General features: G+C 51.8%; 6 protein-coding genes across 6 annotated transcripts; 3 read left to right on the top strand and 3 right to left on the bottom strand.

The window, feature by feature from the left end:
- Positions 1-37: 37 nt before the first annotated feature.
- On the top strand, positions 38-3,521 carry Z520_01884 (uncharacterized protein; the record flags this gene model as incomplete). The annotated part of the gene is made up of 2 exons (XM_016772398.1): positions 38-1,354; positions 1,449-3,521. 2 exons carry the CDS (start codon positions 38-40, stop codon positions 3,519-3,521), a joined length of 3,390 nt encoding a protein of 1,129 aa, XP_016635868.1.
- Positions 3,522-4,658: 1,137 nt separating this feature from the next.
- On the bottom strand, positions 4,659-6,071 carry Z520_01885 (uncharacterized protein; the record flags this gene model as incomplete). The annotated part of the gene is made up of 3 exons (XM_016772399.1): positions 4,659-4,707; positions 4,757-5,960; positions 6,020-6,071. The coding sequence occupies 3 exons, from the start codon at positions 6,069-6,071 to the stop codon at positions 4,659-4,661; spliced, it is 1,305 nt and encodes a 434-aa protein (XP_016635869.1).
- Positions 6,072-6,505: 434 nt separating this feature from the next.
- On the top strand, positions 6,506-8,928 carry Z520_01886 (uncharacterized protein; the record flags this gene model as incomplete). Its single annotated transcript, XM_016772400.1, has 3 exons — positions 6,506-6,626; positions 6,676-6,842; positions 6,889-8,928. 3 exons carry the CDS (start codon positions 6,506-6,508, stop codon positions 8,926-8,928), a joined length of 2,328 nt encoding a protein of 775 aa, XP_016635870.1.
- Positions 8,929-9,074: 146 nt separating this feature from the next.
- On the bottom strand, positions 9,075-11,533 carry Z520_01887 (uncharacterized protein; the record flags this gene model as incomplete). The annotated part of the gene is made up of 2 exons (XM_016772401.1): positions 9,075-11,401; positions 11,452-11,533. 2 exons carry the CDS (start codon positions 11,531-11,533, stop codon positions 9,075-9,077), a joined length of 2,409 nt encoding a protein of 802 aa, XP_016635871.1.
- A 501-nt stretch (positions 11,534-12,034) lies between these two features.
- On the bottom strand, positions 12,035-20,039 carry Z520_01888 (uncharacterized protein; the record flags this gene model as incomplete). Its single annotated transcript, XM_016772402.1, has 2 exons — positions 12,035-14,689; positions 14,739-20,039. The coding sequence occupies 2 exons, from the start codon at positions 20,037-20,039 to the stop codon at positions 12,035-12,037; spliced, it is 7,956 nt and encodes a 2,651-aa protein (XP_016635872.1).
- A 2,576-nt stretch (positions 20,040-22,615) lies between these two features.
- Z520_01889 (NADPH-cytochrome P450 reductase) lies at positions 22,616-24,749 on the top strand (the record flags this gene model as incomplete). The annotated part of the gene is made up of 2 exons (XM_016772403.1): positions 22,616-24,394; positions 24,453-24,749. The coding sequence occupies 2 exons, from the start codon at positions 22,616-22,618 to the stop codon at positions 24,747-24,749; spliced, it is 2,076 nt and encodes a 691-aa protein (XP_016635873.1).
- Between the last annotated feature and the right edge of the window lie 80 nt (positions 24,750-24,829).

Consider the following 24,829-nt stretch of genomic DNA (forward strand, 5'->3'; position numbering starts at 1 on the left):
GTTGGTTGGCACCGAAGACCTTCGTAAGAGAGTTACCATGGATGCCCTGGCACGTACTGTGTTGAGCGAGATCAGTGACCGTGCCAAACCACACGTAAGCGAAAGCTCTGGTTTATTGCCTCAAGAACAAAGCGAGTCTCCGGCAAAAGACAAGCAGCCCTACGCTTCCCAGTCTTTACTGGAAAGCGGCCTACTCGATTCCTCCAGAGCTCAAGTCATGTCTACACTTATCTCCCGTGCCTTTTCGCAGCCTTTCCAGTCACCAATTCTTCTTACCAGAGCAGAACAAGTGGGACAATCTTCGCAGGCAGAGAGCGCCAGCTCAAGACCGCAACGGACAGATGGAACATCACCACGTGCTTTCACTGCAAGAGAAACTCGTGTTGTCGGCCACGCTCAGTCCTCGCTAAGCCCAGATCAGAATATCGTGTGCTTGAGTCGGCAGCGGGTGCTGGCTTCAGCTTTTCAGGCAAAAATGATTCCTCAATACGACGGCCCGACGGACGGAATAGATTCTCACAACGACCTTCGAGACGACCCTGGTCCACAAGATAGCGGATCCACTCGTCTGAATATGTCCGATCTCTTCGATGGCCGTACACCTGAACAGCTTGAGAAGAGCGTGGAAAAGAGTCTGGATTTGCTGAAGAGGATCAAGCAAACTCTAGGAGAAGAATCGGACGCAATAGTAAGTCGATGGTCTAGGGAAATTGCTTCTGTTCAATCTCAAGCCATCTCACCCAAAACTGTCATTGGTGTTGTTGGTGCAACAGGCGCAGGCAAAAGCTCAGTCATCAACGCTGTTCTCGATGAAGAACGTTTGCTTCCGACCAGTTGTATGAGAGCCTGCACCGCTGTTGTGACTGAGATCAGCTACAATCACCAGGGGGGTGCCCCGTATAGAGCTGTGGTCGAATTTATTTCAAAGGAAGACTGGCGAAAGACGCTGAATGTTCTCTTCCAAGATCTCGTCAACAGTTCAGGCCAGGTTTTCTCCGATTACACGAACGAAGACTCAGAATCCGGCAGTGCATATGCCCAGGTTAAGGCAGTTTATCCTAGGCTGACTAAAGAAGAAATGGTCCAGGTCCCAATCGACAAACTGATGGAGCACCAGAACGTCGCCTACCTCGACACAAAGCGTGTTATCGAATCTGGGGATGTTACAACGTTCTACAAGGAACTGCAAGGCTTTGTGGGCAGCAAGGAGAAGAAAACTCGTGAGACTGAGTTTTGGCCTCTCATTCGGGTTGTCAAACTCTACGTAAAAGCTCCCGTTCTAGCCACTGGTGCAGTCATCGTGGATCTCCCGGGTATGCACGACAGCAACCAGGCTCGTGCAGCTGTCGCAAGAGTAAGTCCCTTTATGAGCGAACTCCTCCTATATCAGTGTTTTCCACTCAAAGGATTGTACCTTTCGACAGCCTCGCGAGCTAACGACGATACAGGACTACATGAAACAATGCAGTAGGTTGTTGATTGTTGCACCTATCACAAGAGCGATCGACGACAAAACAGCAAAGACCCTACTTGGCGACTCTTTCAAATGCCAATTGAAGATGGACGGGGGACTCACTTCTGTGACGTTCGTTTGCAGCAAGACTGATGATATCTTAGTCACCGAGGCTCAGGATGCTCTTGGGCTTGGGGAAGAGTTGGAGGTAATGTGGGCGGAACAGAGAGGCCTAGAAAAGAAGAAAGAAGAACTGGAGAAGGAGATCAAAAATCTCGAAAACTCCCGGCACGAAATGGAGGAAGCCATCGATAAAGTCAAGGATCGGCTAGCGTTTTTGAGACAGTTACAACGCGACTTGGCTGGGGGTAAAGCTAACTTCAGGCCCGAGCGAAAGTCAGCGAAGCGCAAATTCTCCGATATAAGCAGCTGGGCGGAGCAAGCTTTCAAAGTTGAAGAGCCTAGTCCGGAGCGTGACTGCACCAGTGGCAACCGTCAGTGTGCCAGTACAGCGCAATCCGACTACGCATCCTCCAACGCTTGCCGCGGTCAGGATGGACCAATCACAGCAGATGAAATCTCAAGGGGAATCGCGCAATCCCTAGGTTCCAAAAGGGATGGAGACCTCAAAATACAAAAAGTTGATGGACAAATCCAGGCACTGCGGGCTCGAGTTCGAGAAGTCGACAAAGAGCACGAAAGCATCCCCTCGAAGGTTACCGCTCGGTGTATCGCAGCACGCAACGACCATTCACGAGTTGCTATTCGTCAGGACTACGCGGCAGGTATACGTGAATTGGATCAGGAGCTGGCTGAGGAAGAAGACGCAGAAAAATTCGATCCTGAAGTGGATGCGCGCGATTATGCTGAAGTGGCTCGCAATCTTCCTGTCTTCTGCGTATCTTCTCGCGCGTACCAGAAGTTGAAGGGGAGACTTCATAAGGATACAACTCCTCCAGGCTTCCTACACTTAAATGCGACAGAAATTCCCGCCCTGCAAGCTCACTGCGTGCAATTGACCGCCGAAGCTCGTCAAGCAACCTCCCGCAAGTTCCTGACTAGCATGTTTCAGCTGCTGAACTCACTTCGACTGTGGGCCTCAAACGATAGCGCGGCCAAAAACCTGACGGCGGGACAATCGGACCGAGAAGCCCAAATCCTAGAAGAAAAGCTCAAGGAACCGAACCGGACACTCAAAAAGGCATGCGACGATGTCGTCAACAAGATTTCCGACGAGCTTCAGGACGAAATCTGTGGGGCATACCCCTTTGCCACAGCAACAGCGCGAGATCAGGCAAGTGACATTGTTCGGAAATGGGGAGGTCTCCACTGGCAAACGTACAAAGCTGTGGTCCGCCGCGACGGACGCTTCACAAATAAGAAAGGCTATCATAATTTCAACAAGGAGCTGCTTGAACCGCTAATTCGTCGCCTCGCTAGACCTTGGGAATTCACCTTTTCTCGTACAATACCAGTTACCCTGGATGAACTTCCATCAAGTGTGGCTCACCATATCACCGCCTTCCACAACGTTGTTGAGCGCCGTGCTGTCCGCAATGGTTCCTACGTGTCTTCTTTCAGGATGCTCAAGCAGCAAATACCTGTGTATCAGGAAAAGCTGAAGGTTGCAATCACTGATGCGAAAAGTTGGGTCACCGAGCAGCAGCGTGACTGCCACCGGGAGTTTGAGCCTTTTATAACTGCACATATGCGCCCAGTATATGTCGCTTGCAATAATGAGTCAGGCTCAGGACAATACAAACGGATGAAGGAGAAGATGGAGCGATATGTTCGGAAGCAGAAGAAGCACATGTTCCATAAGGCGGTGGATCACGTCGATGAACTTATTCAGCAAATCCCACGCGGAGTAAGAGAATCTCTACGCCGTAAAATTAATGGTATATTCAAGGCTGTCCGGAGAGACTATAAGAGCGTGGTGGTTCGTCAAAAGGCCCGGCCGCTAGAACGAAAAGCCTCACTCGACAAGATTCTGGATATTGTGGACAGCGCCGAACTGGTTTTCAAGCAAGCCGTTGGCCTTGAACCTGAACCTGAACCAACACAATAACCACAATCACAGACCGAGAACCAGCCAGAACACGTCGATGCATCTGGTACGCTCAAGCAAGATTCTGGAAAGAGGATCTTCTCGGATGACCCCGAAGAAGAACGCACAAATTATTTTGATGATTCGACATTCGACTGGCTGAAGCACGGGGAGTTGGACAATATGACAGACAAAGGTTTCCGCAACTAGAGACAGCGACAGCCGGTCAGCCCACCTTACCGAGTCCAGTGAGAGGCTGCTGATGAAATGTTGCTGATTGACGACGACAGTTTTCCTGGAGACCGAGAGGGCGAGGACGAGAAACATATGTGCTGGATACATGATTCTTTGGAGGGCAAAGTGAAGTTGACTTCAAGAGACCACATATTGGCCGATTCGATTGAGCTTGAGACGCTTGAGACGCTTGGACTTCGGAGCATTGGGAGACACGATGGTAGGATACCTATGACCTTGAAAGGAGAGCTGGACATCCGAGCGTGCAGGGCTGTGGTTACGAAAAGAGTATCGATACATCAGGGCAAGGTCGGGAGCTTGAAGATACCTATGCAAAACATGTGGCTGGAGATCATCATTTCGCGAATGAGCTGCTACAGTATGTAGGTCCCTTCGTTGAGCGAAAATGAACATCCACATCCAGTTGAAAATGGCCTAGTGAACCTCTTTGATATTGCTGTTTTCCCATCCATCCACCTTGTTCGATGACGAGACATGGGCCCTGCCTGGCCTCTATCCTACGTAGAAACAGTACGTTGTTTGGCAGCAAAGGGAGATAACGGGAAACATATTTCCACGTTATAGACGATCACGACGACACATTGGAATCTACCAAATGAGGGCTAACTAGCAGCAAACACAGCTGACTCCTCAATTCGTACTAACATCTCGTCTGAAGATTGAGGTTCAATCCATCGCTTCCACAGCTGCTTCATGTCGAGTGAGGCTGTCATGTGTATCCAGCTCGTTCATTTGGAATAACCTATTAATCGCCCTCCCACATCCCGCTCGTTACCGCGATAGCAGTAAAGGTCCCTTATATCTAGACACCACAACGCCAGCGCTAAATGTCACAAGTCGGTGCATGTCAATATCTGGTCTTCGACCGACTGTCCAGCCCCCACGTTATCGCGCTTGTTGGAATCAAAAGTCCATCCCTGATGCTCCCATCTTGTCATTTATATCAAGAACCCTATTTTCCGTTAGCACCGATGGATAGACCAGAAAAGGCAGCAACTTACGAGTATTGCTTGGTCAACGTTCCTTCACCTCCCTTGGCCAAATCAATGGTAAAGACGTAGAAATTCCCCTCATTCGTCACAACCATGACCTGGGGTGAATTGGCACTCATGGCCACCACACTACGCAACTGGCTCGGTGCAGCACCCGAGCTGGATCGGGGTAGTCGAATCCATGCAAAGTCTCTCGACGGCTCCCACATCTCAGCAACTCCTTTTGGGAGGTATCCTCCTACTGTGGAGGCCAGATTTATTCCTACATGCTGCGACGTCCTGCGCAGAAGGCCCATGAGCGTTCCATTGGGTTTGCGGTTCGTCATTGTGGTAGGGGATTCCCCTCCGTCCTCCTCATCGACTGGTTGGTCCACAAGGGTGTCGCTACCTTGACTTAACCTCCGGCTCGCCGTGCTGCTCATCTTACTGGGCGAGGCAGGTTCGTCGCCCTCTTCCGTTGGCCGGCTCTGTTGAGGGCCGAGTTTGAAAATGTGGACAGTCTCTGTGGCTGAGGACACGCAGAGCAGAGTCGAAGTGATATTGAAGGCCATACTGTAGATCCTGGAAGGCATTGAACCCCTTCTGAATTGGTAGAGTTTGTGTGCATCGGGAACCGAGAAGACTCGGATGATGGTGCCTTTGTCCGAGGACGTAGCCAGCAGAGTTCCTTCATTGTTAAAGATCACGCAGGAGAGAGGGGACCGGTGAGCTTCCACGACATTCACAGCTTCTAGTTTGACGGCATCGAACAGCAGCACTTCCCCAGTAGTAGGAGGAACATGCGTACTGTTTGGCGGAGCGTGCGAAGGCGGAGCAAAGGAAGAGGCTGCGGCTTTCTGAGGCAAGGGATATGCCAGGTAGCAGTTGTCTTGAGACGGGGAGAGGGCACAAATTGCTGCCGGGTTCGGGGATGTCTCGATTGTGTACAACAATTTCATAGTTTGGATATCATAAAGGTAAATCTGATCTTCCAGTACAACCACCAGCCTCTTTCTGTTCAACCGCACGGCGAGGACAGCGTTGGGGAAGGTGAGTTCACATATTATCAGGTCTCGTTTCGTGTTCTTGATCTGGAGTCTCCTTGGAGACAGAATGAGGGCCACGAGAGAGGTAGAGAAAAGCATCTCGAGGATAGCAACGTTGCCGGCATCGCGGGATTCATAGGATTTGGCAAAGGGTTCGGTGGTGAAGATGCGGAAACCTCTCGAGGTTCCTAGACGAGTCAGGTCGTGCACATAGCCAGTGGGCAGAGGGATCGTGACAGCCACGTACCTACGGCCAAATGGCTATAGTCCTGATTGAATGTCACAAAGTTCATGGCCATGGTGGGTGGTCAGCTGCTGCTGCTGCTGCTGCGGCTGCTCGTGCTACCGGTGTTCGTCCATGGGCCAGATGCTCACTTTGGCGACTTTGGCTAGGGAGACTGCTCCTCCCGATCGCTGGTGCTCGACGCTGCAGAGAAAACGCAAATGCAACAAAAAAGGGTCCAGAACTGTGGATTTAGTTTTGCTTTGGGTTGCAGTGGAGGAAGCCTCGCTTGCCTCGCTAATAACGGCATCAGGCTCTGGACTGAATCCCCAATCAAAGCATGTGACGTCGCGCTTTCCCCCACATTATGCGGCTTGACGGTACATTTACGAGGTACGTACTCAGTACTTCCACGCAAGATCATATGCCACCTTGACAATATCTCTCCTGGGCCGATGACGCCCCTTTGAACGGAGGAAAACCATCTCCTGCATCTGGTTGCCACGCACGATGGCTGAGCCCATGGATGTCGACATTGGGCCACCACGAGGCGTCAAACGCACGGCGGAAGAAGCAGGCTTGCCTCCTGAGGCTCCGCGTCGTATCAAGGCATGTCGAGGACTCCGGAGCAGTTGGTCTAAATGCTTGCTAACTCGGGCTGTCAAAGGCACTTGATCCAGATGTCGTCAATAAAATCGCCGCCGGTGAAATCATTGTCGCTCCTATGAACGCTCTCAAGGAATTGCTCGAAAACTCTATCGACGCTGGATCAACTTCTATCGAGGTACTGGTCAAAGACGGCGGCCTCAAGCTCTTGCAAATCACTGACAATGGCCACGGAATCGAGGTACGCCCTACACCGGACGGGGGTTTTTAGATCTAACGCGTAACAGAAAGACGACTTGCCTATCCTCTGCGAAAGGTTTACAACATCCAAACTGAAAAACTTCGAGGATCTTATGTCCATTGGCACCTACGGTTTCCGGGGAGAAGCCCTCGCCAGTATCAGCCATATTGCTCACCTCAAAGTAACTACCAGGACTGCCAACTCGAGCTGCGCATGGCAAGCGCATTATCAAGATGGAAAGCTAACTGCCCCCAAACCTGGTCAATCTCCAGACCCGAAACCCTGTGCTGGTCGTCCTGGTACTCAGATCACTGTTGAAGACCTCTTCTACAATATTCCAAACCGTCGTCGAGCCTTTCGATCTCCGTCAGAAGAGTATGCCAAGGTGCTTGATGTTATTACCCGATATGCCGTTCACCGCGAAGGGGTTGCCTTTTCCGTGAAAAAGCACGGTGAAACAGGCATAGGCTTCTCGGTGGCCGCTGCTGCAACCAAAATCGACAGACTCAGACAGGCATACGGTGGAAGTATTGCAAAAGAGATCGTGGAGTTCGGCACCGAAGATTCACGCTGGGGCTTTAAAGCTGCGGGCTATGCTACCAATGCTAATTACAGTTCCAAACGGACGGTGATACTCCTCTTCATTAACAATCGGTCAGTCGAGTCATCAGCCGTCAAGAAAGCTATCGAGCAGACATATCAGTTATTCCTTCCCAAAGGTGGACACCCATTTGTCTACCTCAGTCTGGATATTGACCCTGCCCGAGTTGATGTCAATGTACATCCCACTAAGCGAGAAGTCCATTTCTTAAACGAGGACGAGATTATCGAATTGGTTTGTGCAAACATCCGGGAAAATCTGGCAAAAGTCGATACGAGCAGGACTTTCAAGACACAGACACTCCTGCCTGGAGTCACACCGATGACGCCAATTAATCCAAGGACTCTGGCTGGAGATCAAACAGCTGCTGCAGACGAGAGTACTTCAAGACGGACCTCAATTTCTAAAAAGCCTTATGAAAACAATTTAGTACGCACCGACTCCAAAATGCGAAAAATCACTTCAATGCTTCCGCCAGCCTTGACAAGTTCAACCTCTCAAGACGAAACATTGGCAACTGCCGGTATACGGTACGCAACCACCGATCGAGAACAAATCCAAATACGCCTCACATCCGTGAAAAATCTCCGTGCTGAAGTCCGTGATGCAATGCACAATGGTCTGACCGAAGTATTCGCCTCTCTAACCTATGTCGGTATTGTGGACAGCAACAGAAGACTCGCAGCCATCCAGTCTGGCGTCAAACTGTACCTCATCGATTACGGCATGACCTGTAACGAATTCTTCTATCAGGTCGGGTTGACCGACTTTGGCAATTTCGGGCTCATCCAGTTCGAGCCTGCGCCTAACCTGAAGGAGCTTCTCGAAGTAGCAGCAGAGCATCAAATCTCAACTGATCCGACTTGCACAGGGCTGAACAAAAGCCAAGTCGTAGACAAGGTATATGACCAACTCATGAAAAGCAAAGCCATGCTAGCGGAATATTTCTCCCTCGAGATATCCGACGACGGTCATTTGCAGACGATACCACTGCTGCTGAAAGGGTATACACCATGCATGGCCAAGCTACCCACTTTCTTGTTGAGGTTGGGGCCTTTTGTGGATTGGACGGAAGAGGAAGGGTGTTTTCGTACCTTTTTGAGGGAGTTGGCGAGCTTTTACGTGCCGGAGATGCTGCCAACGCCTAGACCACAACCGCGTACGGTCAAGGACCCAAGCAAGGACAAGCAGGAGGGAGAAGCTGATGTTGACGATGAAGATGTACAAGATGTCAGAAACAAGCCAGAAGGTGACAGGCGATATACACATGCACCTGAAGATCTGCAAGACGACGATACCAACAAGAACAGCAGAGACGACGTCGACGAAGCTACGGAGAAAAGGAGGACAGAACTCGAATACGCACTAGAGCACGTGCTCTTCCCTGCGTTCCGGTCAAGAATCGTCGCGACGCAAGGAATGTTGAAAGGTGTCGTCGAGGTGGCCAATTTGAAGGGCCTGTACCGTGTGTTTGAGCGGTGCTAGAAATGTATCTGATTGGGAATACTGCGCAGTCCACGATTATAAGATCAATATAACCCATCCCATCCACACCCTACTACGGTGATATAGCTGGCCTACTCCATCCTTTTCTTCTCCTCTCTCTCTCCCCTTTGCTCATCATCAACACCCTAATTCGTCCCGTTATACGTATACCACACCTCGCCCAACACGCCCAGCGCACTGCCGTCGACGTTGAGGAGCATATCCGTGGTCGGGGCGCCGTAGCTGGTATACCCGCCCGCAAAGTTGCCGAACCAGGCGTACCGCTCGACCCAGAAGGTGTCGTCCATGAAGCTGGAGGCGTTCTTGAGGAACTGGACCGTGGTGTTTTGGTCGTAGTTGTCCATGTCCATGCCGAACTCCGTGACCCAGACGGGGACGGGCGCGTCCGGGAAGTACTGGAGGGACAGGTTATACGTCTGGAGGAGGTAGCTCTCAAAGTAGTCGATGTTGTAGGGCGAGGCGTACCAGTGGATGTTCAAAAAGTCGATCGTCAGGTTCAACTGGGTGGCGTTGCCCAGGAATTGTGCGAGGTAGGTCAATCCGCCGCCCGTGTTGGTCACGGCGGGGGCACCGATCTTGACCCGCCCGGCGAAGGGTTGCATGAAGTTCACGTACCCCTGTACGGATTCCGCCACGGGCATGTTACTGGACTGGCCGTTGAAGTTTGCGTCCGGCTCATTGAACCCGAAGATGGCGTCGGTGCCGTAGTTTGCAATGGAGAAATTGACGTTCGCGGGCCAAATGCTCGTCAGGGAGTCGGCGTCGTTGTACAAGAGCGGGATGAAGCGGTATTGGCTTGATGGATAGGGCCCGACGTTGTCGCTGGCGTTGGGGAGGGAGTAGTAATTGTAGGACCAGGAAATGTAAGGAGAGGGAGGCGGGTAGAAGTCGAGGGTTGTGACGTTGGTGTAGACCAGGCCGCGTTTGGCTGGGTAGGGGCTGGGTATGGGAGTTGAAGATGATGTGCTGCTTAGGGTGAGGGAAGAAGAGGGTGTAGGTGAGACGCTGGTGGATATGGTCGTTGACACTGTGTAAGAGCTTGTGGGGCTCGGCTTGCTTGTGGTGGTTGTGATGGTGGTTGAAGACGAAGAGGTAGAAGCCGAGCGGGAAGTGCCCTGCCCGGATGGACTGTTGGTTGTAGACTGGGATGTTGGAGTTGCTAACGTGGTTGTTGGCGTCGTCACACTAGATGACAAGCTTGGAGATTGGCTTGCAGATGCACTGATTGAAAATGAAAGCGTAGCACTCGGTGAGGCTGTCGTTGCTAAGGAAGAATGCGTGGACATTGGACTGGATGGAGAGGCACCCTCCGTGGTGGCCACGATGGTCGTGCTCGACGAGGACGTCGTTGGGCTAGGTTGAGCATTCGTAGTCTGGCTGGAAGGCGACGAGGTGAAGTCATTTGAAACCGTTGTGCTGCTTGTTTCGACTGAAAGAGACAATTGCAGAGAGGATGAGGTCGTTGACTCGGGCAGTATGGACAAAATGGAGCTTGAAATCTGAGCCGAGGACTGAGACGCCAAAGTTGTAGAAGTCTCCTGCGTCGTCAATGATGAGGCGCTTGTGCTGGTGTATGTTATTTCCGTGGATTGTAAAGACCCAGATGTGGCTTCTATCGTCGTCGTTGTCGTATCAGAGGGAGGACCTGACTCTGTGCTGGCGACAGAAGAGCTGACTTGATTGGTTGTCAAGGAGCTTCCAGGAGTCGATTGAGTACTCTCGCTCGTCTGTTGCTCGGCTGTGCTCGGAGTTGTCACCAGAATACTTATGCTCTCTATAGAAGTCGAGCTGGTGCTCGTCAAAGTGGCTAGGCTCGAGCTCGAGGTTGAGACATCCACGAACTCAGCCGCCATGCCAACTTGCACAGCTCCCTCGGGCGGCTGACTGCCAGGAAAATCGGCAAACAACAGCCCGTCAGGAATCACCGAGAATATGGTATTTCCAAATATCAGATTTGTGGCGTTGAAAGACCATATATATCCACTTGGCTGGGTCACCCCGGAGAATTGCATGAGAGGCAAGGCGCTTCTGTTTCCGTTGGTGCCGACGGTGGCGTTCCCGACTTGCAACTGGCCATCCATGGTAAGGACGAAAACAGCAGCAAGGTCCTCGTTAGGGGAGAGATAAGCATAAATTCCTTCGAACGTCAAAAACTCCACTGCGCGAGCTCTTAGTTTATTGCCGATACCACTGACAGTGATCACAAAGGGGCTGGACGTTGGAGACGAGGCTGTTGTGGTTGGCAACGTGGGACTCGTTGTGCTGAAGGTATTGGAGGGCGCAATTGTGGAGGAGAATGACGATGCGCCATTGCTAAAGCTTGATGTAGAAGCTGAAGAGCTCGTGGATATGATTGTCTGGTCCTGGCTGGTGGTGGTCACAGTGTTTGACCCGGTGGTGTTCCCGTAGACAATTGACGAGGTAATGTAACAACCGTTGGGCAACGTTGAGACTGCAAGACAGTGAGCATTGGGGATTCTGATGTGATACCGAAATCCTGACCTGATTGCGCCGTAGACACCGCTATAAAGCTATACAGGACTAGCAGGATGTGGTCTAACATAACGCACTTCGTAAGCTGCATCTTTGTCGCCTCCACCTCGTGTCCTGCTTCACTCACCTCTATTTCCCGGATAGAAACAGTCTGGAGACGCGCATCGGCTCGCTCTGCTGTTTGGGTCTGTGGCCGGAATGTAGGAATAGGAATGCTGGTGGTGGTCAGTGCGCCGTTGACATGTCTGGGGCAATTCGTGAGGACCGCCGCGAACCGTCAATCAAAACAAAAGAAAAACAGTATAGATTGAGTTTGAACAAAATGAGAATCTCTGACGAGGTCGAAAGCCCTTTTTTGGTGGTACATATCCTCCTTGGGCGCCTGCATTTGCTAAACTAATATACAAACTTAGCTTTTTGTCTTCGCTTTCGAGAACACCCTTTGTATATGGTACACAGACATATCGTCGCCGAGAAATGCTCACAAACGCCGATGATACTGCTGTCATGCTCCATGATGCTCTATTATGGGTATCGTCGTCGTGCTGAAAGAAACGGAAATTCGAAAAAGAAATCTCATTCCCATATGCCCTCAAATTCCAGGGCTCGAGGTTGGGCTGACTCCGCTCGTATTGGGAGCGTTGAGATACTCCGGAGGGACTCTTGGAACCCTGGGACTCTGCAACGCCGCAGTCACTTGACCCTGGCCCCCAGATTGCGCGCGTAAGCGTGCCAAATCTTTGATCTTCTCCTTCTCTTTTTGGCTTTCACTCTTACCGCCTGTGAGACGTCGCATGCCTCGTCGCATTCCTTGCAGGCTGAACGCGCCTCCACTCTCGGTTGCAGAAACGGGGGTTGTCTGAAATTCGGACGGCCCTGGCCCTGACAAAGATTTGGTCTGGTTCGATATTGTCATGCTCAGCGAGGGAAAAGGGCTGTTCTCTCCATCCGACAGAATAGCCTCATCATACTGATCAGCATAATCATCCTGAGACCTGAGTGAAGCACCTTCAGTCATGGGAGCCATTCCACTTGAAGTTGGTTGCGACACCGGAAATTGGTTGGCTGGAGAGGTGATTGATCTGGCGTGAAGCCCAGGTCGAGTGTAGTTGACTGGGTTGATTACGCTCTGGAGTATTGGCTTCTTTGTTGAACTAGGTAATGAAGGGCCTGGGCCTCCCAACTCGTCGATCGAGGAGAAGGATGATTGTGTAGCTGCATTAGAGTGGGGAGAAGAGAGACTGGGCTGAGTTCGATGGTTGATGCCAGGAAGGGGCCCGGCTTCGGTAAATCCATCCTGTACCGTCGTTGTCGACGCAGTCCGCGCCAGACTCTGACGAAGAATCGGAGCTGTCTGCTCGTCGTACAATGCCGTGCTCTGTTCAGTAAGAGTGGGAATGGTGATTGCGGAGACTCCAAGCTGACTGGCTCCGGTTGGAGTCAGAACGTCGTCACCATCGACGTCGTCAAAGAAATCATCGAGGCTGTCAAGTGTGTTGACCAGGTCACTCACATTGGCATCTGCCGCGACTTCCAGTGACCGGATGGTTTCGGCACGACTCTGAGGCGGGAAGTATGAATCCGTGTAGCCATCGTCACCTTGGAACTCAACGTCTGGAGTGGTGGTGTCTTGATCGTTCGAGAACTCCGAGTCTCCACATGTATAGAAGACGGCATGGACATTGTGCCTAGTCAAGCTAGAATATATCGCAGGCGTCGGGATAGACCAGCCGGATGAGTGAGGGATCCCGTAAAGGCTCTGTGTCCGTTCATACTCTTTTCTGATAGCCTTTGCTGAACCAGAAGCCATGCTCATACGCATGTGATGCTTTTCCATGGGCGTAGCTGCAACTTCCATGATATAATCCATCACCTCCAGAGCCTGAGTGCAATGCTCAGTCTGCAATAGCCTCAGTAACGGAGAGATAAGATCCGGCCCATGCGTTGTGATGGCATGACTTTTCATGTTCACAATCGGGATCAGTTCGCACAGAATGTCCATCAGCTTGACTCGGAACCATGGTGTCTTGTTGGTTAACAGTCCGATCATGAAGATCAAGGTTCGGGCATCACATGCAGGGAAGTACGCTGCCTTCATGGCTTGAATGGTTGTGCTGAGCATCTCCTGACTTGATGTCATTTCGTTGTTGGCGAAGCGTCCAAGACAGGCCGAGAGAAGATCATGGCCGGCGGCACTTGCCACTTTTGCTAGTCTTTGTGCAGAAGCTATCGCCATAGGCTCGGTATCGTCCAGGTCAAAGTTTCGAAGCCATCGTGGCAGGTTTGCCAGGACACAGTAGAGAAGACGATTGTCGTTTCCGACTAGTTGGCAGTCTGGCAGCTCTGCGAGCTTGTGAAGAATGAAAAGAGTCTTGTCTAAGCTGTCGGCAGACTTCAGCCCTTTGTAGAGGAGTGATTGCAGTCCCTCAAAACCACCATCCCACTTTCCGGGCAGACCCTTCATTATAGCCTCCGTGACATCCGGAGCGGACAAATCCAATTTGTCGAGGAATTTCTCGAGCATTCCCAAGGTCTCATAGAATTCTCGCTCATGAATGGTATTGAGACAAGCGCATGTCGTCCAGAAGAGCTGCGGATATCGCAGGAGATTCTTGGGCTCCAGAGCTCCGATGATGACTTTAAGTGTCGTCAGGATCTCCATCGAAAAAGTTTGATAGTCCGTCTGCTCGTCGGCAATTGTGTTAGAAAGTCGAGCAAGCATATCGGCAAGCATCCTAGCATCGAGGCTGACAGAGATGCAGCGAAATACTTGAAATGACCGACATGCCAAATGCCGGACTGGACAGATAGAGGCCCAGTGCAACGCTTCTTTGGCCCAGCTGTCGCTGAAGTTGTCAAACGCGAGGTTGAAGATGTTGACAACTTCTGAGGTGAGGACCCCCATTGCCTGCGGGACTCTGCTAGCGCCATCATCTTCGTCTTTTCTCGTGTTGCTCTCGTAAGACCAGCTTATCCGAGAACTGTTGCTTCGAATGGCCGCAACAAGACTTTCAATGCTGGACTTGGCAGAAATAAGGATCTGCGAGTCAATCTTTGTGGTAACCAACTCGTGAACAAGGTGGACCAGCATCTCTCTCGCCTGTTCCTGAACTGACGTTGTGTAGTGGTCCCAAAGGATAAGGACTGTGTGAATGAGCTTGATCGCCTCATCTTTGGCCAAAGTTACCGGAGTGACCATGAGGTCGACTAGGAAAATCACGGAGACTTGACCCAAAGAAAGACCAACCTATGGACTCGTCAGTATGAAATTCTGCAGAATACCAAGGCTAACATACCTGTTTGTTGCCCATGGGCAATAGAGAAGTCAGATCAGCAACATAGGGAAGGTTCCTCGTATCAGGCATCACTACATCAGCATGCTTTGTGTCATTGACCATGTTCTTCGGAGTCAGTTGCAACATGAAAAATTCCAGCACTCGTGAACCGGCAGGAGTGGAAGACAGGTATACGACAATTTGCTTGGCGTATTCGACAAAGTTCTGATCGCGGCGATCGAGCGAAAGGTAAATAATAAAGTCAAGGATCAATTGCACATTTCCCGCGTGAGGTCCGGTTGACAGAGCCTGCCACAAGGCTTGCACTTCGTTGTGCATCGCGCTGCTCGAGCAAATCGTTATCTCGAACATGTTTGCCAGAAGCATATACGAGGCGGCAGTGGGAGTTCCCGTCTCCGGGTCGACCTGAAGCTCGAGTGTTTGCAACCACGGTAAGATGGCGACTACCATATTACGCTGATGATCGTTCCGCGCAGATTTGTAATGGAGCGAAAACTCGGAGAAGATCATGAATGCGATATCTGAGTTGGCCTTGGCGAGTCTTTTGGAGTATTCGAATTGAGCCAGTTTGTACACAGCACGCGTCTTGTCGGAAATGCTGATGTCAAACTCTTGAAGGTTGGTGCTCTTGTGTTGGCGCTCATCTAGAGTGCGGATCAGATGCGCCGACTGCATTCTGATTTCACGATTTTCATTTCCCAAAGTGAACACAATGATGCTGAGAATTTTCCAAAAGGCCAAAGGATACTCCGGCTGTTGAATGAGAACCTCAGAAACCACACTGAAATAGCTTTCCAACGCCATTGAAGACTCGGTCCTGTAGCATTGTTCGATAGCATGTTCTGCAAGCACAAGATGTTCTGGATTGTGCATGAGGAGGAGTTTAAGTGCTCGTCGCCCTATGGTATGCATCTTATGGTTGCTGGTTGCGAAGATAGTATCAATCCATGACAGCATTCGTTGGAGATTGAATGACAGGATCGCATTGCTGTCAGTTTTGATGCTGATCGGGCCAGCGCACAAGGTCGCCATTGCGCTGAGAGCGGCTACTCTCAAGTTGTTCTTCTCTTTCTCAAGGGCAGCACTTGCGTTCATCCGATCATGCAAATCGCGGGTATGGCCTTGACTAGGATCCATCAAATTCCGCTCTGCAGAGTAGCCGCACCAGTCTTCCATCAAGGCAAATGCCGACTTCCTCGACTCGAAAGGCATCCAGCGGGATGGCGCCTTTGATCTGTTCACGCCTTCGAAGACCTCCTCCACCAAACCGCAGAAATGGTATCGCAATTTTTGGAATCGCCAATCATTCTGTACATCAGTATCGCTCAGAAAGATGCGCAGATCCCTCGTGTAATTGACAAGGTTATGCAGGATCCAGTCGTCTTCGTAGATGTCCTCATGTCGTAAAAAGGCCGCTGTGAGCTTGTATACATGTGTAACCTCGGTCCGCAGTCGTTCAGTCTGCTGAGATCGCTGTGGGCTACTTGGAGTTCTCTGATGATTGATTCTCGCCTTCGCCTCATCGTTGCACTTGATCACGGCATACTGCAGCGATTCGAGAAGTGTACGGCAAAGTTTGCGGTTGATGGAGCCAAGAGCAGAGACCACCGCATCGCGAATAGCGTCGGGGGCAGCACCAAGCATTGGAATGATGGCAGAGAACAACGCCCGAGCAGAACTCATCTTGTCCTGTGCTGTTGCGGTACTCTTGGAAGTTTTCCTCGAGTGTGCAGCAGCATCGGCAAGCTGGCTCCGAGACTGGCCCCCGGGAGAGCTTAGAGTGACGCAGGCCATGATCAAATATAACTTCCACTGCTCGAAGAGTACTTCAGCAGACGTTGCCGAGCTTCGTCCTTGCATGCGATACTCGAGTACAGCCGCATTTGCACCAGTCGTCTCTGAAAAGGCCTCAATATCATTCTGCATCATCATCAATCTGTCCGTGACTGTCCCACGGCATAGGGCGATGGCATTTGGGCATGCATCAAAAACAACGCGGATCAGGTTGGGAAACGCCTTGAACCAGAGGGTTGAATCATATGACACTTCAGAGCTGCAAATCTCAATCAGCGTGCTTTGGCCAGGTCCAGTACGCTTGTCCTTTTGCAGTCGGCTGCGTTCTGCGACGTTGAGCGCATCTTCTTGTAGGTCCAGAATTGTTGATGACTGGCCTTCAAGAAGTTTTATGATTCTAGACGGTACTTCTTGACCGAGGACCGAATCAAATTGGATGACAAGACGGAGAACCTTGATAGCGAATGCTCTCACACGCCGAGACTGCGAACAAAGGAAGAACAATCCATAGGCTTCGATTTCATCCACATGCGGGATGACATTTGTGAGTTCCATTTGCAAGGCTCGGTGGGACCCTGGGATTGAACGATCTCTTGTTTCTGAAGAGCTTGCCATTGCCTTTTGCTTGAGCTGCTCTGTCCAGATTTGTAGCAATTCAAGATAAAGCGTCAACGTCGCCTCAATATGCGCCGGCCCAAGACGTCCCTCGTCGGACATTGTAGAATACTGGGAGTCATAGTGGAAAATGAAACGTGGAAAGGCGATTGCTACAGCTTGAGCGTGACCCTGCTTTGCAATTGCTTTCAGAGATTGTGTGGCAGATGCTGCTATGTTGGCTTGTACATGAGCAGAGCCCGTGCACAGAAGGTTGATCAGAGGGCTTAAAGGAATATGATCGGTGAAGCAGCGGGGAAGAGCTTGAATCGCGACATGAAGCAGTTCGTAGTACAATTGGCGCTGGTCTGTAGCCGTTCCCTCTTGGCCACGAGTTAACGTGAAGGCATCAGCGAGAGGAGTCTTGGGAGTCACGCTCGTTGAGGACAGCTTCTCATTCAACGTAGCTTGTCCGCCGAAAGTGTTGTCGCAGAGGATCGTGATCTTGCCCAAGATCTGACAGAACTGCAAATAGTATTGCTTGGCGTTTTCGTCCAAGATGGCCGTATTGACTGGCAACGAAGAGGGATCCTCATCTTCAAATCGCGGTCGGAGCGGTGAATCAATCCCCAGGCTAGTCCTCCTGCTCCCGGGCGAGGACGGTAGACCATCGGCACTCTGCGATTGACCGGTGAAGGCAGGGAATGGAGGGCCGCTTGTGCTATCCTTCTCCAAATCGGCCATGACGGCGAGAAACGCTCGTATGCCAATAACCATTCGTTCTGGCTCCATGTTTTCGATCTTGAGGCTTCGACTCGTTTGGAACATGTCATAATGGAGAAGGGGAAAGATAATTGAACGGAAGCAGAGGTCTTGAGCGGCAAAGCCGATGATTCTGATGAACTGGACTAAGGGGGCGGCGGTAGATGGCTCTGAGACAACATGAGTCTTTCTCCCTTGCGGAATTGTGATTTTGATGATGTCTTCCAAACGACGCAATTTGACCTGGGTGGTTTCTGTGACCCGTGTGAGGTACGTCCAGACCAGCTGGCAGATTGCTTGCAAAGCCAAAGCTCGTGTCGACCGATCTTTGAGTTTTGGGGCCAGGTTCGAGATCATTGGCAGCCACTGCGTGGAGAACACCTCAATAGGCGAAACGCACATGAGCAGAATCGACACCGGAAAGCCAGTATTCCAATGACGAACCTTGACCAACATATTTCCTAGGCGTGAGTTGACAATCTCTATGAAGTCTTTCCATTTCGGCAGGGTCTGAAAATACTCGGGATTACTTGCCACGGCCGTGAGCATCCGCTCGAACAGCTGGCAATATGCTTGCTTCACACGAGGTCCATGTGCATCAGAGAACAGGGCGGCAAGAGTCCTCAAGAATTCGGCGACACTAGGGGCGGCTTCTCTCGCCACAGAGATATGGAGATGGCGCATACCCAGCAGGAGTAATTCCAGACGAGATTCGATGTCTCTGGCTGTGGCAGTCCCCGGGCTTTTTGAGAAATCCAGTTGCCACTGTTCAAGTTGCTGGGTAAACCGGAACGTGACATTGACAAAGTCGAGGCGACTCATGTGACCTAAGACCTCCCCATAGATCTTCCAATTGGCAAGTCGGATGGTCGAAGACAAAATCTGTGAAGGTTCGACCTCCCTTATCTGGGTGAATAAGATGTCCACCAGCTTGTTGGCCAGATCTTGGGTTATCGCAGCCAGGCTGCTCTGTTCAAAAATTGCGATCAGGACTCGGCAGAGGATATAAACCGAAATCGTAGCGCGGCGATCTGCCAGCAGATAGTCCTGCGTAAGATCATCTTCCGTGGAAGCACTCTGTTCGGTGCCAGCCTGTGGGAGACCATTCTCTCCTAAAACTTGAAGAGGTTCTGTATGACGTCTGGGCAGTGAAGGAGGAAGAGACGAATTGGTCAGGCCCATCTGCAGTCTCTGCTGATAGACCTGCTTCTTCAAACTGGCCGCGGCATCACCCTTTCCTTTGCGCCAGAGCATCAAAGAATCCACCAGAGGCTTTGGACCTTGACGAGAGATGTGTCCAAGCGAAGCTATCAATTGATCAAACCCGACGTCAACGCCCGGGCCACAGGCTTGCTCCACAGGCGCAACAGCATTGTCCAGAAGGGTAAGGCAGTGATTGATTCTGTGGTCAGCCCGCACCACAAATGCATGGAAAAGATGGTAGAGGGCGTATTCACCCGGAGTGCGCGGTTCCGATTGCTGGTGGGTGCTGGACGAGTGATATGCATGACCCTGCTGGCCACGTCTTGTTCGCGACTGCTCCTTGCGCCTCCTGTGCTGGGAGGGAGCAGACTCATGCACCGAGGAGCCACCATCGATCAGGGAATCAATGGAATGCCCTTGCGTATGCCCTTGATACGGGGAAACTGGACTGGTGTGGGCCGAGGTGTTCTCTGCACTCGAGTACTGACCGCGTCGGTTCGCATTCGGATACCTCCCATAGCTGGGGGCGCTCAGCAATGAGTCCGGGGTTAGGGGGCTTGCGGTTGAGGGAGAGTTGAAGCTGGGGCTTCTGGAGTGCTGCAGGCCATGTATGACGGATGTCTGGCGGTGATGGCCATAACTGTTTGACGTTCGCCTCTGCAGGGCGGTATCGATTGTGGATCCACCTCTTGAGCTCACAGATGACTCTGAACCATGTGGTTGGGGCTGCACCGAGCCTGAACGCGATGAAGCCGCGATACTGGGAGGATATGCCTGCGTCGCGGGTTGTTGAGGCCTGCCTCTCGTCACAGATGGGTCTCTGGTATGGATCGGGGGAGCGAGTTGTGGACGGCCATTCGGCAAGGGTTGGGAAACCTGTTCAGGTCCGGGGCCATCGAGGGGGAAGACGGAGGGCTCGTTGGAAGCGGACTGAGCATCTGATAGCATTGGACACGGTTAGAACGGGGTCATGTGCTCATTGCCGGGCTCATCTTGACGCAGAGCATCGATCGTGGGCAAAGCTTGCAGGCGTGTGGAGAGGGAGAATTGAGGGTTGGATCGTTTGAACGGCAGCGGAAGGATTCCGAATTGGCACTCACGGTTATGCAACATTGTGCGCCCCTGTTGGCCGACGTTGAAGAGAGGGCAGAGACTGCGTCATTGCTTCTGAGCCGAATAGCGCAAGGTGTGGGAGGCAGTGTACAGAGTGTAGAGACAGGAAAGACTGTAATGAGTTGTGGTTGAAGTTGGAATTTTAATCGCCCGCGACGAAGGAGAGGTACAAACGAGGAATGTCCACCAATCACATCCACATAAAAAGGCCCCTCAATCCTGGAGGACATCTACGAGATGAGAAGAAAGGAAATCAGGTAGAGTGAGAGCTGCATTGGTTATTCTATAAGTGCCCTCTGTTGTCTAGCGTGGGTGTAGGACGGTTTGCGAAAAGACAGTCACTGTCGACAAATTGGCCGGCTTGTATGTGCTACACTGTGCGATTCGCTGTCACAAGGCACATGTGGTCGAATCAGATGAGGCCAGCCTGACGACTCTTAACGGTTTGAGTCGGTCTACAAGCCAGGCACACCAATAGATATCCCGCACCATGGAAACGAAACTAGCTAAAAGGGAAGCGTGATGTGCTTGTAGGCGGACTGTAGGCGGACTGCAAGCACATCGTGCGATATTGGCGGTCTCATCATCACAGTCCTGGCTGACTCGCACTGGGCGCCAAATGGTGGTTATTCATTTCCCACTCTCCTGCTGAGACCCAAAAGATTGACACCTCAGAGGCGATCCCCGTATTATGTGCATTGTGCGCAATTTCTGGGCCCATGTTTCGAAGTTATTTTTGGGCTGACTCATTGGTAGATACGAGACACACGGAGTAGTCCGAATGGGATTGCGATAGGCTCGTAAGACATGGAGACGATACTAGTACCTCGTACCTTGTATACGAGGGAACAATTGAGGGTTGCCTGGCTGGATGCGGTGTAAAGATTTCCCCTGCCACGGCGGCGGCGGCTACAGGGTAGGATAAGCGTCATCCGCAAAAGAGCCTCGTGTAGTATGAGAGTGTTGTACCCAGGGCGTCTTCTCATATTGTGCTTGGGTGGTGCTGACTGTGCTGAGTAGCTTAGGTAAACCTTGAAAGAGGTAATTGGTTATGCTGTGTCAGTGGGAGATGCGTGGGATGTGGGGAGAAGACTCGCAAGAGATGGCGGCGAGGGCGGCCGGCCGCCAGCACAGGTAAGAAAAGGGTTGCCACCACATGAACCCACACAGACCCGGACCCTGTTAGATACCCTAGGTCCCTAGGTAGGCACAATAAAGTACTCGGTACTCTCTATATTCTTGCATTCAGATTCACAGTCAGAGGCCACCAGCCCACCATGATTACCTAGGTAGGCATCGTCGGTAGAGAACATCGGGTAGTATCCAAGGGACGGATCTATCTCTGGATGAGGATAGAAATAAGAAGAACAGCATCCCCCTCAGAGTGCTACCGTGTTGTCTTCGCTGTTGTTCTTCATTCTTCGCTCCGCCCAAAAACTTCAACTGCCGTCCTTCACAACCCGACATTCCTACTGGGGGACTCACAAGGCTCTCGCTCTCCCTCGCTCTCCCAATTCCGAACATTCATCCCGCCCATTGTTTGTTTCCGGCAGTCGCCCAGTCACCACAAAGGACGGGTGCCGCATAGCCACCAGAGCCACTGAGCATCGCGCGCAAAGCCGTGATTCTTCGCCCGAACCCACCAAATAATTCCGCGACCTCGCTTTGCCGCTGCAACCTAGAAGGCCACTTTCTCCAGACCCCAGATCCTCTATATTTCCTCGATTCTCCCAATTGCCGGTCTGCTCGCACTGCTTTGATCCTGGACGTCCTAGACTTGGTTTAAAAACCTGCGCTTGCTCACCCTCAACTTCTCTCACGCTACACTTTTGTACTTGTCCAAGTCAGAAAGACCTCTTTGCCCAAAAGCCCAAGTGAGAAATTCTGTGAAAGGTTTCCATTTCCGACGGCGACGAACCACCCCCGATAAGGCCCTCATCAATTAGCCCCATCTGCCATCCGCCATACCGACTGATTGGCCTCCATCCGAACCGTACACTGCCCTCGCCCTCGCCCTCTGCCCCCCCATCTCCCAGCTGTAACGCGACGCCCAGCCCACACATTCAAGGCGAAAACAAAAAAGAGGAAACACAGCGCCTGCGCAGTCTACCCCACCAAGGCACCCAACAACCCAGGTGCACACCCGGCGCACCTGCACACCTGCACATCTGCACTTCTGCACACCGTAATCTTGGCCACATCAGGCCACACAGTTCGCGCGGCCCCCCAAGTACCCGTTGGGTGCCCGTCGAGGCCCGTATCTCCACGCTGTCCAATTGCTCACCATTGAGCGGCTGCGGTCGTATATAAGCAGCGTCGCTCTGCTTCTTTAGGACATCCTCTTTTTACACTTTTCGAACCAACTCGCAGACCTCATGTCCACTGAGCCTCATCCCATCAAAATCCCCACCATGGCTCAGGTCGACACCCTGGACATTGTTGTCCTCGTCTTGCTGCTTCTCGGCAGCATCGCCTACTTCACCAAAGGCACCTATTGGGGCGTCCCCAAGGACCCCTACGCTACCTCTGCCCTCAATGGCAGCGCTTCCAAGAAGGGCTCCCGCAACATCCTCGAGAAGATGGAGGAGTCGGGCAAGAACTGCGTCATCTTCTATGGCTCCCAGACCGGTACTGCCGAGGATTATGCCTCCCGTCTGGCAAAAGAAGGTCACGCTCGGTTTGGGTTGAGCACAATGACTGCGGACCTGGAAGACTACGACTATGAAAATCTAGACACATTCCCCGAGGACAAAGTTGCCTTCTTCGTCATGGCCACCTATGGCGAGGGTGAACCGACCGACAACGCAGTCGAATTCTGGGAATTCATGAACCAGGATCCTCCTTCCTTCTCCGAAGGCTCTGAAGATAAGCCCCTGAGTAAGCTCAAATATGTCGCGTTTGGCCTCGGCAATAACACGTACGAGCACTACAACTCCATGGTTCGCAATTTGGACAAGATCTTGACCAAGTTGGGCGCGGAGAGAATCGGTGCTGCGGGCGAAGGAGACGACGGCGCAGGTACCATGGAAGAAGACTTTTTGGCCTGGAAAGAACCCATGTGGGCTGCTCTGGCCGAGAAAATGGGCCTGGAAGAACGTGAAGCCGTCTACGAACCAGTCTTCAGCGTGGAAGAGAGAGATGATTTGTCCCCAGAAAGTGACACTGTTTATCTGGGAGAGCCCAACAAGAACCACCTCGAAGGCTCTCAGAAGGGCCCCTATAATGCTCACAACCCGTTCATTGCCCCGATTGCCGAGTCGAGGGAATTATTCACGGTCAAGGATCGAAACTGCCTGCATTGCGAGATCGACGTGTCTGGTTCTGGCATCTCTTACACCACCGGCGACCATATCGCAGTCTGGCCCACGAACGCAGGCTTGGAAGTGGATCGCTTGATCAAGACTTTTGGTCTGGAAGAGAAGAGACACAAGGTTATCAGCATGAAGGGTATGGACGCTACCGCCAAGGTGCCGTTCCCGACTCCAACGACTTACGACGCTGCTGTTCGCTATCATATGGAAATCTGTGCCCCTGTTTCTCGTCAGTTCTTGTCCACCTTGGCCGCCTTTGCTCCCAACGAGGAAGCAAAGAAGGAGATGGCGAAACTGGGTTCCGATGCCGACTATTTCAAGGAAAAGGTCGCCTCGCAGATGTTGAACATTGCCCAGGCTGTCTCGGCTGTTCACCCTGGCCCTTGGTCCGCCGTCCCGTTCTCTTGCCTTGTTGAGGGTCTCAACAAGCTGCAACCTCGTTATTACTCCATTTCTTCGTCTTCACTGGTTCAGCCGGATAAGATCTCCATTACTGCAGTGGTAGAATCGATCCGCGTTCCCGGTGCTGGTCACATTGTCAAAGGTGTCACTACCAACTATCTGTTGGCTCTGAAGCAGAAGCAGAACGGCGAACCCGATCCATCACCTCACGGTCTGACCTACGCCATTACTGGGCCCCGCAACAAGTACGATGGCATCCATGTCCCGGTTCATGTGCGTCACTCCAACTTCAAACTGCCTTCAAATCCCAGCAAACCCATCATCATGGTCGGTCCAGGTACCGGTGTCGCTCCTTTCCGAGGTTTTGTGCAAGAACGTGTAGAGCAAGCCAAGAGAGGTGAAGAAGTCGGACATACGGTACTCTTCTACGGCTGCCGTCGATCGACGGAAGACTGGCTTTACAAGGACGAGTGGGATGTGAGTTCACACTTTGTTCATCTGGTTCATGGGCTTGATTGCTAACCGAATGTTTCAGGAATACAAGAAGGTCTTGGGCGACAAATTGACCATCTTCAACGCATTCTCTCGCGAGACTTCGAAGAAGGTCTACGTTCAACACCAGCTCAAAGAAAATGCGAAACTGGTCAATGATCTGCTGCAGCAGAAGGCTAATTTCTACGTCTGTGGTGATGCTGCTCACATGGCTCGCGAAGTCAACGAAGTCCTTGCTCAGATCATTGCTGCTGAGCGAGGAGTGGATGAGAAGAAGGCCGAACAAGTGGTCAAGAGCATGCGCAGCAGTGGAGTGTACCAGGAAGACGTCTGGTCGTAAACAACTACACTAAGCCGATTACTTTTGAGACACTCTTGGAAAGGTCGATGCTGTGCAGTTGATCGGGAAGGGTACAACAC

This window comes from Fonsecaea multimorphosa (genome assembly GCF_000836435.1).
Source record: "Fonsecaea multimorphosa CBS 102226 unplaced genomic scaffold supercont1.3, whole genome shotgun sequence".
NCBI lineage: Eukaryota > Fungi > Ascomycota > Eurotiomycetes > Chaetothyriales > Herpotrichiellaceae > Fonsecaea > Fonsecaea multimorphosa.